Source organism: Hirundo rustica, chromosome 10, assembly GCF_015227805.2.
Source record: "Hirundo rustica isolate bHirRus1 chromosome 10, bHirRus1.pri.v3, whole genome shotgun sequence".
Taxonomy (NCBI): Eukaryota; Metazoa; Chordata; class Aves; order Passeriformes; family Hirundinidae; genus Hirundo; species Hirundo rustica.
In genome coordinates this window covers 16,847,602-16,861,922 of record NC_053459.1, presented here as the reverse complement: position 1 = coordinate 16,861,922, position 14,321 = coordinate 16,847,602, and the positions used below count along the sequence as shown (strand labels likewise).

At 49.7% G+C, this 14,321-nt stretch overlaps 1 protein-coding gene across 6 annotated transcripts in view; it reads right to left on the bottom strand.

Annotated features, from left to right (window-relative positions):
• Window positions 1-14,321, bottom strand: part of DIS3L2 (DIS3 like 3'-5' exoribonuclease 2) — a 185,880-nt gene that overhangs the window by 8,962 nt on the left and 162,597 nt on the right. For all 6 annotated transcript variants that reach the window (XM_040074580.2, XM_040074578.2, XM_040074579.1 and 3 more), the window contains exon 16: window positions 937-1,120. In XM_040074580.2, the coding sequence (XP_039930514.1) occupies window positions 937-1,120 (184 nt within the window). The remainder of the gene's footprint in view (window positions 1-936; window positions 1,121-14,321) is intronic.

Sequence of the window (14,321 nt, the reverse complement as noted above, 5' to 3'; positions counted from 1 at the left end):
AATTGGGCCTTGCCCCAGTAGGACTGCATACACAGTCCTGAGCATCGGCTCTCCTCCTGGGGTCAGTGGCAGGGAGCACCCAATGCATGGGGACTGCTGGCTCTGTCTCCACTTGTGCAGTGTGACAGAGAGCCTGTAAACCCTCTCCCAACCTGTGCCTGGCCCCCATCCAGCTCCTGAGAGCTTCAGCACACCGGCTAATGGGACTCTGGGGAGACATGGAAATGGGAGGTCACTGCCTGCGGGTAGCAGTGAGGAAGTGCTGCAGGGTTCAAAGTGCAGGAGAGGAGCTGAGTGAGCAGCCCTGCATCTGCTGACATAGGCTGGGCACAGCCAGCAAGAGGGGAAAGCACTCCCAGCTGATGGAGGGGCGTGCAGGAGGCCAGCAGGGATGGGATTAACAGAGGATTATCCACAGTCCAGTTGCGGTGAGTAAAGAAAATCCTGGAACCTGGGCTGTGCTGTTCAGCTGGAGTTCAGCCTCAGGACATGCTCAGCAGAGGAGTGGTTGGATACTTCTCGTGCTGGCTGCATCTGACCTTTCCCAGCACTGCTCTCCAGTCCTTCCCAGTCAACTCACTCCCCAGCCTGCCCTCCCTGAGACCTGCAGCAGCCCAGACAGAAACAGCCCCTTGCAGAGCTGCTTTCTTTGTGGTATGGAGCAAACTCCCCGCCCAGAGGAGGAAATCTGGGTGTCTCAGTGAGAGCTCCCGCACTGAAACATCCTTCCCATCGCAGGGAGGGCAGTGCAGGGGTCACTTGTGACTAATGGGATCAGTGGTGAGTGAGGGAGGCGTTTTGTTTTGGCGTGGCAAAACAAAGTTGTCAGCTTTGCTTGGGCAGAGAGGACAGGGGATAAAGCACACGCTGCCACAAACGCCATCACGTCGCTGCCCACCCTCGGCCCCCGCGGCCCTGCCAGGCCCGTGCACTCACATGCAGGGTCCCCGCGCTGCTGAAGTCGATGTCGAGGCCGACTTGGTTGCAAAAGTCCATGAGGTCTTTCAGCAGCTTGTTTTGGGGCCGGGGGTGGCGGCGGAGGAAGGCCTGCTCGGGGAAGGAGCGGTAGATCCGATGGGCCACGGCCATGTTGGCCAGCAGCATGAACTCCTCAACCAGCCTGCGGCACGAGAAGAACAACCCCAGGTAGGGTTAGACAGGGGAGACCAAGCCAGTCCACAGCGATGGGGGCTAATACGACACAGGGGAACAGGGCAGCAGCTTGTAGTTGCTGTCATAAGCACAGATTAGCCGTGAGACTGCAGCAAATCCCCCCCAAATTCTCACTTTCTAGCGGAGGTTTCCCCAGGGACTCAGAGTAAGCTGTCCTGCTGGCGCAGACAAGCAGAAGTCAGTGATAAATTGACAGCTTAAATTAGGATAAAATAATCTCCCTTTAGGTCATTTTATCTCCTGAAACGCTTGACAAGCAAAACAAACACCGTGTGAAAGATAGCACGGAAAACAAACACACATCTCTGTCTTCCTGGGCCAGAGCAAACAGCGTCTCGCTCGCTCCCTCATCCCCAGCTCGACATGTGTGGTCAGGCCCAGGCACCGAGCCCTGCCCCACGCCAGGCTCCCACCCACAGCACATCACAGCACTGCTCCCGGGCAGGACGAGGCAGCAGCGCTGCTCTGGCAAGGCTGCCTTTGGCATCCAGGACATGCAGGAACTCCACAGGCTCTTCCACACAACGTGCAGAGTGCTGGGGTATTCCAGGCTGGGGTGAGCCCCTCTGAATGTACATTCATTGAATGGAACCCTCTGGGGTTACACAGTGCTCAGAAAAGCAATCCCAGCGCTAGAGATCATCTTTGGTGTGTGTATGGGTTGTGCTACCAGAAGCAGGGCTGTGCCACAGGGAACTTGTTTAACTGGGCTTGATAAGCAAGAGATGTGCTTAACTGGGCTTCCTGCTCTTTCCTGCATGTATTCCCAGGGCTCCTGACTGGTGCTAATTGCCAAAAAAGATAATAGATTTACAGAAGTAACCTAATCCTCCCGGCAATGCCCGAGTGAGCTATTGCTGATTATGCCAGCTCAGCCTTGTTGCTCCTGCAGGCAAAGCAGTGGTGTTGCAGGGCTGGCTGGGGGAACAGGGCTGCAGCCAGAGCTCCTGCAGCTCCCAACCCTGGCCACTGCTGGGGAAACTGGCCAGGTGAGATGTGCAGGGTGCTGCACTCCTGGGGTACTACAGCTGTGACACATTTCCAGCCTGGGAGTACCTGCCAAGAACTCGAAAGAGACAGGAAATAAAGACAAGCTTTAGGAGCAATAAGCACCTGACAGTGATCATCAGCAGTAGAAATATTAGTCTTTAATGGGAAGGAGCTCCCTTATTAAGAGCCTTGTGGATTCTTACAGAGGGTTTTGTGCCAGAGGCCAACACTTAGGCCCCACAGGGAGGGCAGGAGGGACATCCTGCCCCAGGGGCAGCGTGGGTGGGAGCAGCAGGGTCTAAATGGGAATGGGCTGCCTGCCCTGTCCCCTGGAACACCTGCCCATGGGGACATGCTACCAAAGGCCAAGGGCTGGGTCACGGGTGGGCAATGCCCTGTGACCCGAGCAGGGTCAGGACACACTCCCGAGGGGCCACTTCCAAGAGGGCTGAGCCAGGCTCTTGCTGTTCCTGTGCAGCAGAACCGGCAGATGGCAACCTCGGTCCCTCTACGGCCAGCGGCTCCAGGGGGTGCGGGACAGTGGGGCCGGGGGAGTGGGACAGCCAGTGGCAGCCAGCGGGTTACGGCATGGCCGTCCCCACCTCCTGTGGGTGACACACCACTCTCACCCAGCAGTACCTGAGGACAGGTGTGAGGCTGTGCCAGCCCATGCTCACACCTGGGAAGCCCTTTCTGCCCGAGCCAGGTCACAGGTCACAGAAAGCAGGGCGGACTGCAAAAGGCAGCACCTCTCCTTCCCACGGGCTTTGGTGCAAGGAAACAGGGAGGCGTTTCCAGCATTAGCCTCTGCTACACAGATGCATGCTTGGGCAAAGGTTGGCCATGGAGTCCCCCCTGCATTTCCGTGAACTGTGGCTTCTGCAGAAGGAGATGCAAATCCATCTTTAGGGACAAAGCAATAAACACCTGTGAACAAAATCTCCACCTTGTCGCAGGCAACATGTGCTCATTGCATGTCCCGAAGATGAACACTATGAGCAAACGCTGCAGCAGACCCTGCCACTCCTGTTCCTGTTGAGCACTGGAGTGTAAAACCTTCATCTCTCATCTACAGTGACACGTTTGGCCGGATGCAATTTCCACCTGTTTATTAAGTTCTGCATTTTGTTTTATCATTCTGTGGCTTGGGCTTTTACCATTTCCTGGAGATATCCTCATTCTAATGTTGTAGGTGCTGAATGAAGCTCGTACCTGAGCACCCTCCTGCCAGGGACACTTTTATTCTTGAAGTAAAACTAACAGCACATACTATCCACTTTGCTCTGCAAAATCCCATCCTGGGAAGCACCCAGGAGCTTTGCACCCATGACAGGGTATGCAGGATATACACATGGATATTCAGAATTGAAAAGCTACGCTTGCTCTCTCACCCAAAAGCAGAGGAAGGCTCTGGGAGATGCATCTGCAGTTTGGGCTTCCAAGGATCAGGTAACACAGATAAGGTTGGACACTGTCCTGTATCTGGGGGAGAAAGAAGCCCCAGGATCTGATGGGCTGGTTTGTGTCAGCTCAAAACAAAGCAGAGTAACAAATCAGAGTGCCCTGGGAAGGCTGCAATGCCCTGTGGGCTGATGATAAACCCCCCTGCATGGACAGGGGGTCCTTCCCAGCTCTGGATCACTGGGGAGTCAAAGAGCTGCTCCTCAAATGCAGCCCACTGCAGCAGTCCTGCAAGCTTGAAAGGAAACAAGAGTGTGAGGCTGCTCTATAACTGCTAGTCAGATTTGTTCTAAACATCAGGAGTTCAGGGAGAAAAGCAGCTTCCAGAAGGCAAAAGTCACAGCTGGCCTAATCCAGAGCATGTGAGAGCTTGCCAGGATCAGAGGGAACAGGCTGGGGACAGTGAAGGAGCTGGCACCTGTGCCTGGAGTTAAGTCACGTTACCCCTTCCAGCAGAGCAGTGGTCTGGAGCTCAGGACACAAAGGAGAGAGACAAGATCTGCACGAAACAGCTTAATGTGGTGACCTCACTGCACCTGGAAGGAAAACCTTACTCCCAAGAGGAGCTCACGCTGAGACTGCATGGGATGTTGGTGACTCAGGAGGATAAGCCAGGGCTAGGACTGCCCATGAAGCCAGCAAAGCTTCAGGTGCTGAGGAGCTGGAGAGCACAGCAAAGCTGCTGCCTTCCTGCCCTCCCCATGTGGCCTTTCAGCTCATGTTCTCACCCGGGCTTCAACTAAGCAAGCACTACACTGTGGCTTGGAGAAAAGCAATGGATGCTGAGGCTAGTGGGAGCAGAGGTTGGCTGGCAGAGCACAGACCCAGCCCAGTGGCTGATGTTGCTGGGAGCTGTGCTGAAGCCCTGCTAACTTGTCGGCAGGTCAAACTACAAGAGGTTTTGGGGTTTCTGTGGGTTTTTTTCTTTAAACAGCCTAGCTTGGAGTCTGGCTCAGTGCAGCTGGCAGACAGGAGTACAAAGAAAAATATTTCATGGCTAAAAAAACGGAGACAGAAAGACTGGTCCATCTGAATGCGCGCTGAATGAATCCCATGTGAAATGCATTCTAACGCCTTCGCTACAGTTTCCTCTGGATTAGCTGAGCTATCCTTGGCTCCTGGCTCCATAAAATCCCATAAACAATCTGATCTGAACTTTTGCCCTTTCTGTGCTGATGTGAGGTTTCCTCTGCCGTCCCACAGACAGGGCTAGGGGTCAACAGGTGGCTGTCCCTCCCATAGGTGCCTGCAGATCCCATCCGTCCTGCTAAGCACGCTGCAGGAGGGAGCATTTCCAAACCTATTCCATGTATCACTTAATGTGCACATGTGAGGGGAAGGAGAGGGAGTGATGGGATGGCTTTTCAGCTCTGTAACATGCATGTCTCCTGTCAGCTCTTTCAATAACCAGATTTTGCTTATGAGTTATGTGGATGAAACTCATCCTCAGCCTGCCTTATGCAAGAGGTCAGCTGGAGTGAGACTTACACTCACCTGTGAGTTTCAAATGCGACCAAGGCATGCCAGTGCCTAAATCTCACCAACTTCTGGGGACATTTCAAGCTCCTGAAATGCTCTTAAACACTAGTCTTGGTGCTTTTCAAAGTATCTTTCATAGTCACAGATTCTGTAGGGAAAGTCACCTATGAAACCATCCAGCTGAAGAGGACTGATGACATCTCGATTACAGCCCCAAACTCAAGCTAGTGCTCTGTAATTCCTCTCAGACAGCTCCTGCCAGTGCCAAACATCTATGGGATGTGGGAAGAGGAGTTAACACATTCAGACCCTTGACCTCCTTTAGTATCAGCATTACTATTTGCTCCATTAAATGTTAGGTAGACCCTTCCCAATCTCTGGATAGCAACCTTGAAAAACTACTGATGCCCTCAGTGAGTTGGTTGGTTGATAGCAAATAAAATAATGGTTTCTCATGGCAAATCTGCAAAGAGAGGCAGGGCAAGTAAAATGCCTGTTTGGCTGCTTGTCTCCATGGCAATGCAGCTAGGCTGCACAGCAGCCATCGAAGTGCCCACTCTCCCTGATTAACTTGACAAATGACATTAGCTAAGAAGGGTTTGCTAAAGGGGAGAGACAAGGAGTACTTTGTGTGCAATCCAATAAGTGCAGGAAGGAGGCAGGCAGCTTCCTTAAAGCAAAAGGACACTAAAACACTTGCTGCTCCAGCACGGTAAAAGACCCAGGGGCTTCAGAGCAAATGCAGTGAGGTGGGGCTGGACAGATGAGCACAGCTGTTTCCCCACAGCGCCTTCTACACCTCCATCCCCTCCTACAAGATGTAGCTAATTGGTACATCCAGGTGTTGAAAGAGTTATCACGGCTGAGGTGTGAGAGATAAACCCAAACCACCACACAGCTCTTCCATTGCAGGGTTCTTTGCTTTTGACGGGCTGGAGGAATTGGTCTTTTCTTCACATGTAGCTCATTGTGGAAACCTGCTCCCAAAAGGACGAAGCTGAACTGTTCTGAGCTGGAGTCTGAGCCCTCCTTCCAATGGTGGTCCCTCTGGCTGGGTGAGCTGCCACCAAGTAAATCCCCAGCATTCTTCCAGCAGTTCAGACTAGAGCCAAACGTGACCAACCTCTTCTACAAGGGTTACCAAACCGCCTTCTCCTAACCCGTTACAATATCTTATCTGCTCCTCTCCATCTTGTCTCTCCCTCACAGCACTTAATCCCTCCTGCAAAAGGAACAAGACTCCTGCTGTTCAAACTCTTTTCTACCATCCCAGATCAGCATGGGTTAGTGCTTCAGCCTGCAGTCAAAGGCCTCTGGTTTCTCAGCCTGGATCTCTGTGCCTGCCTCACGTGTGTCCAGCTCCACACTGGGTCCAAGCATGGTTAGGACAGTACAGCTTTGATAGTGTCGCACTTGAACCAGTGTCATGAAAGGCTGGTGCTGAGAAAGGCAGCCCTGATGTGTCTGTGTGTGTCTGAGAGAGCTCTAAAGACTGATGGATTTACGTCCCCTCGCTAAGGGCAGTACACTGCTGAGAGCCCCTGCTCTCTGCTGTCTTGGAAGGGATTATTGTTACAGCACAATCTCATACCAAAGAGGAGATCTACAGCCACCTCCCGCAAATGGGTCTCTAAATCCTGCTGCATTCACCCATAAAGTCACCTTCCACAAAAGGCTGCAAATAGTCCTGTCCACATCCAACAGGAGCAGCATCAGCTGAAGGGAAACAGTAAAGAAATAGCACCACGGCTCAACCAACAAACTCTCTCCAAGGTGTTAAGTCCAAAGATGCTGGATGTGGTATGACTTTTTCTTCTTTAAATCGTGTTAGTTTATTTTTGATTACAGCTCTTCCATGAAGCAGAGGAACTTGAGAGGTTTCCATAAAAGCTCTTCTAAAACCAACATTAGCTAATCCCACATCTCCTGAGAGCGCAGCCAATGACAGAATTGTGCTCTTTGGTGAGTAGCTGGGCCGGCACTTGCAATGGCTCTTTTCCATACAAAATTATGCAAGAACATTGTGCTGTTTTCTTGGTGACTCTCTGCCTATCTGACAAACAGGAGCATCTTCAGCCATCCACTCTGGAGCAGCACTGCTGCCTGAAGAGCCATGAAAATCAAATCCCCTATTATCCAAGAAAATTGGATTGCACTGTTACATACGAGCCTTCCAATGTTGGTGTGGAGCTCCTGTTGCCAATGACAGTTGCCAAAAGACCAAAAGACCTACTTTTTTTTTGAAAGAAAAAGTAGTAAAAGGCAAGAATGCTGGCGGTTCCTGGCTTGATGAAAGTCATTTGTGCTCCTCTCACAGCTAGCAGTAGCCTTGTACAAAGCATAGCTGAATAATGGAATTACTCCACTTTCTGAGATTGCTCAATTAGCTCTTGGTTAAAACTGCTAACATCGAAACTTGATGAGAATAGCAGCTCTGAGGCAGTTTTAGATTCATTTCTTACTAAGCTAGAATGGCTTTTCCCTATAATGAACTCCTTTTCCGGGGTATAAAGAATGCCCTTTATATTAGCTATGGTGCCTTCCCAGTAATAGATGCCTGCAACACAAATGCATGGGAGGGCTCTCTGAATACAAATGTCACTTACAGACCACTCTCACACCTTGAGGCTGGAAATGCCACAAGACTGCTCCCTTTGCTTTATCCAAATTATCTGTGGTACAGTGGAAAACCATTTTAAGTTCTCAGTACTGACGCTGGGCTCCTGAAGGCATTTGGCATGATTAGGAATTAATTGCTTAAAGCCTGATGTACTGGTTTGCACACAGGGATTTAGACCGCTAGAAAAACCTCAGCCATTTGCCTGAATTCCTTGGAAATTATCACTGCCACTTTGCAATCCTGTTAAATGAAATTGCTGACTACATCTGGCAGCACAACGTCAGGCCAGACGTCGCAGCGCTGGACGGCAAAAGCGGCCACAGAGCCTTTGGGATCTCTTGGCTCTCAGCTGTGTGGGTGGAAAGCAAACCCTGCCCAGCCCGGAGCTCCTCACCCTCATCTGTGGCTCATATGGAAAGGATAAAGTCAACATCTGCCTGTCCTACCATCCTCCCTCCTGTCTTGATTCAAATGGCAAAGGAGGCATCATTGCACTGAAGTGTCGGTGTTGCAGAGGACGCCGTCACTGCAGGCCGTGCCTCTTCATTAAAGGTTAATATCACTGCAGTCTGCTCCTTTTCATGAAAACTGGTGACAACCTTCAGACTCCTGGCATGGTGCTGAAGTGCCCCTCTGTGCCAAAACAGTCTTCAGCTGCTGTGGGCCAGGGATGAAAGCTTACACCTGCATGCACGTGCTGGGCCACACAGGATGTGGAGGCACAACTTCAGCAGGCTCCCTCAGTCTCAGCTCCACTGTTCTCCGCAATTTTCTCAGGACTATCACATTTCTGAGCTCAGGGCAGAGGACTTTACTCTCAGCATCACACACAGAGGAAGATCTCCATCCATGAATGGCCTTTCAAGATCAAGAAATCCCTTTTTTCATGGACACCAGAGAAGCTCATAGAGTGCTGGTCACTCAGAGTGGGCACACACACTTCTAGGAATGTCTCCGGTCCCCAGGGCTGCCTGGCACTGCCACACCCACCTCTCACTTGTGCAGGGTGTCAGCATCAAAGTGACAGCAATGTTAAAAACCCTCCCTGAATGCACAACCCCTTCACCTTCATGGGGAAGACAATGGGAAAGAGTTTGCAATCCTTGCATCTCCAGGAGCTGTGCAGTTGGGAATCCCAGTCCTGCTTTCCACAGAACTGTGTCAGATCCAGTTTGTCTTTCCAAGGAGCCACCAGCTGACCAAGATCTCAGCTCTCAGAAGCAGCTATGATGGCAAGGGCCCTGCCCCCACTCTGCAGAGCCACAGGGTAGGGGTAAGCACAGATCACTAATGCACAATGCTGTGCTCAACTAACAGCTCTCACGAGAGCGATGACCACATGGGCTGGCAAGCCTTACTCCTGGGGATGCATTAGGAGCTCCCGAGCAGGGGTACTGCCCAGCCACCTCGGGCCAGAGCAGTGACCCAAGACCTGAGTTTTCTCCAGCTCATGATAATTCTTGGTGGGTGAATGAGCTCTGAGCCAGGCTGGGGCTGGGATGGGGCAGAGGACAGGGGAGATACCTCACAGGCAGTGTCCAAGCTGGACTGGCAGTCCACATTCCTGAGACGTGCAGTCTCATACGCCACTGGCTGCGAAAGCACAGCTTATGACAAGACACATAATATTAGTGTCATCCAGAGTCTGCCTAAGAGGAGAATGGAAAGAATTCCTGAATGAACGCAGACAGCCCCTCTGCTGACGGGAAAGTCTCCAGCCCTACTCCTCAGGCCAGCACCGCCTGTTATCAGACTGCCTTTCTCACTGGAAGGAGGAAACAGGAATGAAAGGCACTTTTCTTCACCATTAAAAGTTTATGCAAGTGATTTATGGGTCAGAAGAATTAGCAAGCGCGTTGCTGAGTGCTACATACAGCAGCGTGTGTTACGTGGCTGCTGACCAGAAATGCCAAGACCCATTAGGTGGAAGCAAAGGGTGGCATGATGGAAAGTTAAAGATGCTTTTTGCCTATTTAATTAATTACCCAGATCTTTTCTCCATCCCCTGCAGCCTTCATTAATGTAATGCTGAAGTGAAGAAATATTAACAATTCAGACAACACATTAATATTAACACAACACCTGCAAAATGCAAGCGTAAGTCCATTAGGTAAACATGATCTTAAGCCACTGAGGCAGAAATAACATTCTGACATTTCCTAGCACAAGTATCCTGTAGAGATACTGTCCATCATTTATGCTCCATTATAAGCCATGGCCCCTGGTACATGGGGGGCTCTTCACCTGCTACTACTCCCTGAAATGGTGAGAAAACTTACATTTCCATGAAGACATTTACCCATTCCATATGGAAAGTGTCTTACTAAAGCGATGTCATGAACCAGAAAGATCAAAAGGGATTTTAAAAAGGATTTTATCTCTGTGCCAGCAAGGGATGGAGATAAAACTTGAACCTGATAGCTTGTAAGTATTAACCTACTCTTGGGAATGCTCCAGAACATCAGCTTTCTATTATGTTGGTTTCATCTGAGACAAGATTTCATTAAGAGAGAAACAGTTAATCACCTAGAGAACTGATAGTGCCGCAGGGAGTCACAGACTGCTAGAACCAGCCTTCCTGTTTCACATTCCCCATGAGCTGATGTTCTCCCAGACATTCCTGCTGAGGAGACATTCACACCCTGTGTGTGTTACACCCTTCAGCCTTTGGATTTGCTTTTTCCCAGTTTACCTGGCATTAAAGAGTTGATTACTTCCAAAGTAGGAGACAATCTGATGGACAAGGGGGAAATAAAGAATAAAGAATGGATGAACATTCCAGACTAGAAGGATACTCAAGATGGTCAATGACTGGGAGAGCATACACCTCCCAACCAGGATGTGACTGGGGACAAACAAGGAGTCTGCAGAAACTCATGAAGAGATGAACAACAAAAGAGAGAGAAAAAAAAAGTTTAAAATACCAAAACCATGGAAAGTAGTCTACAAAATCTGGCAGCCAAAGGCAGTGGCAATGGCAATTCAGCATACATCCCTGATGTTCATGAAGTGGAAGTCAGGCAGTGACTTGCTAAGTAACGCCCTCTTCTGCTGCAAGTCTCTGGTCCAACCAATGCAGAGTAACTTCAAAGTTGGATTAGGCTGGCCTTTTCCAGTTGAGTTCTAGCAATCTCCAACTTTCTCACAGCCTCCCTGGGTGCCTGTTCCAGTTCTTAACCTTGCTCACAGGTGTTGTTTGGGCTCATGGGAAGAGACCTCAAGGAGAAGCAATCACCTTGACTGGCCAGCCTTCAGCAAGGGCCTTGCCAGAGGAGGACTGCTCAGGAGAAACTGGCTGCAGATCAAGGGAATCAGAAGAACCACTGGGACCACTGGTTCTGAGAAGATGTGTGTCAGAATAACACACGTAACTTAACAAGTTCCCAAGGTCCCCAACGGACAACACCCAAAGGCAGCTGCTCCCTGGCCATGGGATGCTCTGCTGGGGGTGCTGCTTTCCAGGCAGGGCCATGGATCAGGACTCACAGCACTGCTCCAGTTCAACCTCAGATTTGCAGTTGTAGCACTGAGTGTGGGCAGGTTAAGGGGAACAGTTGTATCAATACAGAGCGAGGGATCCAGCTGGCTCTGGCTGTATTATTCTTGGTCTGAAATGATTGCAAAGCAATCATGAACCTTCTGGTTACCAGGACTTTCAAAGACATGGAAACCCGAGGGGGAGGGAAGCGAGTTACGGGGGACACCGACAGCAGATCGGGGTTAAAACAACCAATAAAAGTTGTCAGGAAAATTAAACGGGAATGGGCAACACAGAATTTGGGGGTGATGTTTTCTAAATATGCTACTAAAATACTCTGGATAACTTCTGCTTTCAAGCAGCCTTTTGGCAGATTAAAATGTCCCAGAAGGTTTTATATCCAGCTCCTACGATCTTAAACTAAATATTAGGTGAGAAAAACATGCTTCTAAGGAAAAGTCAAACATAGCCCTGAGTGAAAAACAATAATCAGGAGAACGAACGTATTGGGTTTGTTGAATATACAACCAACATCGGTTTTCTTGCCCAAAAAATAAAGCCAAGGGAATAAAATGCAGAGATGAGCAGAATGGAAAAGCTGCAGGAAATTCAGGCAGTCTCCCCCCACCCCACATACTTCCCCAGACAGGACTCTCACCCTGCCTGGCCTCAGCCAGGAGGCTTGGAGCTTTGCCTCGAATTCCTAAGAGAGGCTTACCCCCTCTGCAGCAGGGCAGGCTCAAGGTATAATGGGTCTTTTCCATCTGTATCTTCTCGCCCTTGACTTTTATGTGCATCGATTCAAAAGCTGATTTACTGATGCAGGGGCTGTGAGGAGTCTAGTTTGGTCTAAGGACAGCCTGAGGTTAAAGGCAGCAATGCAATTTCACCACCCCGTCCATTACAAGAAAATGTTCAGGTCTGGATTTACAGTCACGTTCCAGCGAGCCCACACATCACAGCAGGCTGAAATTAGCCTCATTTGCACAGCAGGACTGAGGAAAACCAGATAAACATCCCACTGGAGTTGGACACCCCACGGAGAAAGCCGAGTGGCGCGGGAGCTGGTCCTGAACAGCACCTTGGAGGGTGTGTGGCTGTGGGTGACAGAGCTGTTTGTCTCCAGATGGAGCTACTGCCAGCCAGATGGCAGATGAGGATAGATGAGGCAGTTTCATTGAGACCATGACAGGTGAGGATAAGTAGCATGGAACCTATCAAGGAAGAGCAAGGGAGAGTCATAGCCTTCAAGTCCAGAGATGGATATGATGACTCTCCAGAGCTGCATTGTTAGAAAGGGCTTTGTTTGATGTCCCAGTTCCTCTACTGATATTGTATAGAAGTGAGAACAAGCTCTCTTGACGCCAAGGTCTGCCAAACCTCACATGCTGCTGGGTGAATTTAGCAAATATCTCCATCCCTGGTTGTCACAGCCATAACTGGTTACTCCAGCTAGATCCTCGACTGACTTTTATGGATCCCTCGGCTCCATCAAGAACAGAGAAACCAAAGCTAGGTCTGTGACAATATCCTGAAACTGCTCCTTTGGGTCAGGGTTTTACAAGACGAAGGGAAGCTTGGTTAAAATTAAGAGCCAGGTGTGATGAAGAAGAACTCTTGCAATGTTACCTTCCAACTCTTCCAGAATTCAGCAGCACAGATCAACCTCCTGAAAAAATCTACCATTGCCAGAAAGCAGACACACAGATCTGTCAGCTCATTTGTGCTGCTGAAACTGACAGACCTCAGCACTGGATCATGGTAAGATTTGCAACACTGTCATCTTTGCAAAGCCTTGGCAGTGCCTTTTAATCCTTGGAAAAGGAGCACTTCAGGCATTAGTTCTTGACTTTGCATTTGAATGTTGCAAAGCCAAAACAAAACGTCTCTTGGAACACAGGGCATATCCTAAGATGTCCTGGAGCTTTCTTGTCCTAGAGACATTGAGTAGCAATCTCCAAATGACAAAACAGAAATAAAACCATATATCCTCATGCTTTGGTGAGCCTCCAATCCAGGCCCGACAGATACCTGGCTATGAGCGCTGTGTCTCTCAGACTGCTTCACCCTTGAATAAACAGGGGAAATGTACATTTAGAAGAAGCCTGGTTTTATCCCTTTCCCCCTTCGAATCTAGTTTAAAGCTCTTCCAATGAGCCCTACTAACTTGGGAAAAAATCCTTTTTCCCCTTTGAGATGAGTGTACCCTGTTTGTCACCAGCAGGCCTACTGCTGTGTAAAACAACCTGTGAGCAAAAAACCTCCAAATTCTTCAGTGACCCCAGGCCTAGAGCCAGGTATTGACCTGCTGGTTCTTACTGTTTCTTCCCTTATAATTTTCTGGAACTGGAAGAATAGGGAGGACGTTGCCTGTTCTCCTTATCCTTTAGTCATCCCAAAGCATTGAAGTATCTCCTTAATGTTCTTGGACTTCTTGTTGCAACATCATTGCTGCCTGCCTGAAATATCAATAATGGATAATATCTGAGGGCCATACCAAGTTTTATAACTTGGCCCCAGGGAGGCAGCAGACTTCTCTAAGAGTGGGTCTGACCTATGTACTGGGCCTTCAGCTCTCTACCAAGGGTTACCCAGTAACATGCAAGTAAAAACTTCCTCCAAATGATGAACCTGTTGAATTTGGACAGCTGAGAAGGACAGTGAGGCTCCATCAGATGCCCTTCACTGACCAGCTTCAGCAGGGGACAAACCCACTCAGAACCACTGCCTGCAGCAGCAATGTGACTGTGCCAAGAGAAAGGGGACACACACTGGTTAAAACAGACAATCCAAGTACCTGGAAAAGGGCAGGGATTACAAGAATCTGGTAATCCACCATAGAGAATACAGCTTCTGTTCCTGCCCACACTTCATATGCTCACTTACTGCTATCTGGGCATGACAGACACCAGCAGTTTCTGTGGATGCCTGTGGGAGCATGTCCCTCCCCAGCAAGAGAGACACCAACCCCATTTCAGCCTGGGCTTGCTGCATATCACACCCAGACAGATCCCACATGGAAAGGACACAGTTTGGGAGTGAAGCATGGCTGGGCTGAATGTCAAAGCATGGGAAATACAGCCTAGGGTAAGTGCAATCCAGGCACATTTTACCCTCTTT